This window comes from Oncorhynchus gorbuscha, unplaced genomic scaffold (genome assembly GCF_021184085.1).
Source record: "Oncorhynchus gorbuscha isolate QuinsamMale2020 ecotype Even-year unplaced genomic scaffold, OgorEven_v1.0 Un_scaffold_11896, whole genome shotgun sequence".
Classification (NCBI taxonomy): domain Eukaryota; kingdom Metazoa; phylum Chordata; class Actinopteri; order Salmoniformes; family Salmonidae; genus Oncorhynchus; species Oncorhynchus gorbuscha.
The window spans coordinates 1,716-7,506 of NW_025754356.1; the positions used below are offsets into that span (position 1 = coordinate 1,716).

General features: G+C 48.2%; 1 protein-coding gene across 1 annotated transcript; it reads right to left on the reverse strand.

The window, feature by feature from the left end:
* Nucleotides 1–2,892: 2,892 nt before the first annotated feature.
* LOC124030475 (keratin-associated protein 4-3-like) lies at nucleotides 2,893–3,782 on the reverse strand (the record flags this gene model as incomplete). The annotated part of the gene is made up of 4 exons (XM_046341806.1): nucleotides 2,893–3,090; nucleotides 3,201–3,302; nucleotides 3,425–3,490; nucleotides 3,659–3,782. Coding segments are annotated over 4 exons (490 nt in total), but the record flags the coding sequence as incomplete, so codon positions are not given.
* Nucleotides 3,783–5,791: the final 2,009 nt, after the last annotated feature.

Genomic DNA, 5,791 nt, shown 5'->3' on the forward strand with positions numbered 1-5,791 from the left:
CATAATACCCTGTATATAGCCTCCACATTGACTCTGTATCGGTACCCCCTGTATATAGCCTCCACATTGACTCTGTACCGGTACCCCCTGTATATAGCCTCCACATTGACTCTGTACCGGTACCCCCTGTATATAGCCTCCACATTGACTCTGTACTGGTAACCCCTGTATATAGCCTCCACATTGACTCTGTACCGTAATACCCTGTATATAGCCTCCACATTGACTCTGTACCGGTACCTCCTGTATATAGCCTCCACATTGACTCTGTACTGGTAACCCCTGTATATAGCCTCCACATTGACTCTGTACCGTAATACCCTGTATATAGCCTCCACATTGACTCTGTACCGTAACACCCTGTATATAGCCTCCACATTGACTCGGTACCAGTACTCCCTGTATATAGCCTCCACATTGACTCTGTACTGTAACACCCTGTATATAGCCTCCACATTGACTCTGTACCGGTACCCCCTGTATATAGCCTCCACATTGACTCTGTACCAGTATCCCCTGTATATAGCCACCGTGCTTTTACACCTGCATTGTTTGCTGTTTGGGGTTTTAGGCTGGGTTTCTGTACAGCACTTTGAGATATCAGCTGATGTACGAAGGGCTATATAAATAAATTTGATTTGATTTGATTTGATTTATAGCCTCCACATTGACTCTGTACCGGTACCCCCTGTATATAGCCTCCACATTGACTCTGTACCGGTACCCCCTGTATATAGCCTCCACATTGACTCTATACCGTAATACCCTGTATATAGCCTCCAAATTGACTCTGTACCATAATACCCTGTATATAGCCTCCACATTGACTCTGTACCGGTACCCCTGTATATAGCCTCCACATTGACTCGGTACCAGTACTCCCTGTATATAGCCTCCACATTGACTCTGTACCGGTACCTCCTGTATATAGCCTCCACATTGAATCTGTACCGTAACACCCTGTATATATCCTCCACATTGACTCTGTACCGGTACCTCCTGTATATAGCCTCCACATTGAATCTGTACCGTAACACCCTGTATATATCCTCCACATTGACTCTGTACCGGTACCCCCTGTATATAGCCTCCACATTGACTCTGTACCGTAATACCCTGTATATAGCCTCCAAATTGACTCTGTACCGGTACCCCCTGTATATAGCCTCCACATTGACTCTGTACCGGTACCTCCTGTATATAGCCTCGCCTCCACATTGACTCTGTACCGTAACACCCTGTATATATCCTCCACATTGACTCTGTACCGGTACCTCCTGTATATAGCCTCCACATTGACTCTGTACCGTAACACCCTGTATATAGCCTCCACATTGACTCTGTACCGGTACCCCCTGTATATAGCCTCCACATTGACTCTGTACCATAACACCCTGTATATAGCCTCCACATTGACTCTGTACCGGTACCTCCTGTATATAGCCTCCACATTGACTCTGTACCGTAACACCCTGTATATAGCCTCCACATTGACTCTGTACCGGTACCTCCTGTATATAGCCTCCACATTGACTCTGTACCGTAACACCCTGTATATAGCCTCCACATTGACTCTGTACCGGTACCCCCTGTATATAGCCTCCACATTGACTCTGTACCGTAACACCCTGTATATAGCCTCCACATTGACTCTGTACCGTAACACCCTGTATATATCCTCCACATTGAGTCTGTACCGGTACCCCCTGTATATAGCCTCCACATTGACTCTGTACCGTAAAACCCTGTATATAGCCTCCACATTGACTCTGTACCGTAATACCCTGTATATAGCCTCCACATTGACTCTGTACCGGTACCTCCTGTATATAGCCTCCACATTGACTCTGTACCATAACACCCTGTATATAGCCTCCACATTGACTCTGTACCGGTACCTCCTGTATATAGCCTCACATTGACTCTGTGCCGTAACACCCTGTATTAGCCTCCACATTGACTCTGTACCGGTACCCCCTGTATATAGCCTCCACATTGACTCTGTGCCGGTAACACCCTGTATATAGCCTCCACATTGACTCTGTACCGGTACCCCCTGTATATAGCCTCCACATTGACTCTGTACCGTAACACCCTGTATATAGCCTCCACATTGACTCTGTACCGGTACCTCCTGTATATAGCCTCCACATTGACTCTGTACCGTAACAACCTGTATATAGCCTCCACATTGACTCTGTATCGGTACCCCCTGTATATAGCCTCCACATTGACTCTGTACCGTAATACCCAGTATATAGCCTCCACATTGACTCTGTACAGGTACCTCCTGTATATAGCCTCCACATTGACTCTGTACCGTAACACCCTGTATATAGCCTCCACATTGACTCTGTACAGGTACCTCCTGTATATAGCCTCCACATTGACTCTGTACCGTAATACCCTGTATATAGCCTCCACATTGACTCTGTACCGTAACACCCTGTATATAGCCTCCACATTGACTCTGTACCGTAACACCCTGTATATAGCCTCCACATTGACTCTGTACTGGTACCCCCTGTATATAGCCTCCACATTGACTCTGTACCGTAATACCCTGTATATAATTAATTCCTTGTTACTTGTATTGATTCTTCTTATCCATACTTTTTTAAAACTGCATTGTTGTTTAAAGGCTTGTATTTCACCTTAAGGTCTACTACACCTGTTGTATTCAGCATTTCACTGTGAGGTCTACTACACCTGTTGTATTCAGCATTTCACTGTGAGGTCTACTACACCTGTTGTATTCAGCATTTCACTGTGAGGTCTACTACACCTGTTGTATTCAGCATTTCACTGTGAGGTCTACTCACCTGTTGTATTCAGCTTTTCACTCAAATGGTACCCTATTCCCTATTTAGAGACACACAGCTGGAAACACACAGCTGAAGACACACAGCTGGAAACACACAGCTGGAGACACAGCTGGAGACACACAGCTGGAGACACAGCTGGAGACACACAGCTGGAGACAGCTGGAAACACACAGCTGGAGACACAGCTGGAAACACACAGCTGGAGACACACAGCTGGAGACACACAGCTGGAGACACAGCTGGAGACACACAGCTGGAGACACAGCTGGAAACACACAGCTGGAGACACACATCTGGAGACACACAGCTGGAGACACACAGCTGGAGACACACAGCTGGAGACACACAGCTGGAGACACACAGCTGGAGACACACAGTTGGGGACACACAGCTGGAAACCGCTGGAAACACAGATGGAAACACAGCTGGAAACACACAGCTGGAAACACAGCTGGAGACACACAGCTGGAAACACAGCTGGAAACACAGTTGGAGACACAGTTGGAGACACACAGCTGGAAACACAGTTGGAGACACACAGCTGGAAACACACAGCTGGATACAGCTGGAAACACAACTGGAAACAGCTCGAAACACACCTGGAGACACACAGCTGGAAACACACAGCTGGAAACGCACAGCTGGAGACACACAGCTGGAGACAGCTGGAAACACACAACTGGAGACACACAGCTGGAAACACACAGCTGGAGACACACAGCTGGAAACAGCTGGAAACACACAGCTGGAGACACACAGCTGGAGACAGCTGGAAACACACAGCTGGAGACACACAGCTGGAGACACACAGCTTGAAACAGCTGGAAACACACAGCTGGAGACACACAGCTGGAAACACAGCAGGAAACAGCTGGAGACACACAGCTGGAGACACAGCTGGAAACACAGCTGGAGACACAGCTGGAAACACAGCTGGAAACACAGCTGGAAACACAGCTGGAGACACACAGTTGGAGACACACAGCTGGAGACACACAGCTGGAAACACAGCTGGAGACACACAGTTGGAAACACACAGCTGGAGACACACAGCTGGAGACACACAGCTGGAGACACACAGCTGGAGACACACAGCTGGAGACACAGCTGGAGACACACAGTTGGAGACACACAGCTGGAGACACACAGCTGGAAACACAGCTGGAGACACACAGTTGGAAACACACAGCTGGAAACACACAGCTGGAGACACACAGCTGGAGACACACAGCTGGAGACACACAGCTGGAGACACACAGCTGGAGACACACAGCTGGAGACACAGCTGTAGACACACAGCTGGAGACACACAGCTGGAGACACACAGCTGGAGACACACAGCTGGAGACACACAGCTGGAGACACACATCTGGAAACACACAGCTGGAGACACACAGCTGGAGACACAGCTGGAGACACACAGCTGGAGACAGCTGGAAACACACAGCTGGAGACACACAGCTGGAGACACACAGCTGGAAACACAGCTGGAGACACACAGCTGGAGACAGCTGGAAACACACAGCTGGAGACACACAGCTGGAGACACACAGCTGGAGACACACAGTTGGAGACACACAGCTGGAGTGACTGGTCTCAGTTCTTCACACTGAGAGAAGAAGACTGTGAGCCCACCTCTGAGGGGTGGAGGGACTGGTCTCACTTCTTCAGCTGGGTGTGGATGCAGACAGTGGAACACAGGGTGTTCATGTGATGAGGCGCCGACAGAGATGGCCGCCTCGCTTCGCGTTCCTAGGAAACTATGCAGTTTTTTTTTTTTGGCCGCCTCGCTTCGCGTTCCTAGGAAACTATGCAGTTTTTTTTTTTTTACGTGTTATTTCTTACATTATTACCCCAGGTCATCTCTGGTTTCATTACATACAGTCGAGAAGAACTACTGAATATAAGATCAGCGTCAACTCACCATCAGTACGACCAAGAATATATTTTTTGCGACGCGGATCCTATGTTCTGCCTTTCAAACAGGACAACGGAATGAGATCGCATGCAGCAACCCCAAAAAACGACTCCGAAAAAGAGGGAAACGAGGCGGTCTTCTGGTCAGACTCCGGAGACGGGCACATCGTGCACCACTTCCCAGCATTCTTCTCGCCAATGTCCAGTCTCTTGACAACAAGGTTGATGAAATCCGAGCAAGGGTAGCATTCCAGAGGGACATCAGAGACTGTAACGTTCTTTGCTTCACGGAAACATGGCTCACTGGAGAGACGCTATCGGAGGCGGTGCAGCCAGCGGGTTTCTCCACGCATCGCACCGACAGAAACAAACATCTTTCTGGTAGGAAGAGGGGCGGGGGCGTATGCCTTATGGCTAACGAGACATGGTGTGATGAAAGAAACATACAGGAACTCAAATCCTTCTGTTCATCTGATTTAGAATTCCTCGCAATCAAATGTCGACCACTTTATCTACCAAGAGAATTCTCTTCGATTATAATCACAGCCGTATATATTCCCCCCCAAGCAGACACATCGATGGCTCTGAACGAACTTTATTTGACTCTTTGCAAACTGGAATCCATTTACCCGGATGCTGCATTCATTGTTGCTGGGGATTTTAACAAGGCTAATCTGAAAACAAGACTCCCTAAATTTTATCAGCATATCGATTGCGCAACCAGGGGTGGAAAAACCTTGGATCATTGTTACTCTTAACTTCCGCGACGCATATAAGGCCCTGCCCCGCCCTCCTTTCGGAAAAGCTGACCACGACTCCATTTTGTTGATCCCTGCCTACAGACAGAAACGAAAACAAGAGGCTCCCACGCTGAAGTCTGTCTAACGCTGGTCAGACCAAGCTGACTCCACACTCCAAGACTGCTTCCATCACGTGGACTGGGATATGTTTCGTATTGCGTCAGTTAACAATATTGACGAATACGCTGATTCGGTGTGCGAGTTCATTAGAGCGTGCGTTGAAGATTTCGTTACCATAGCAACGATTAA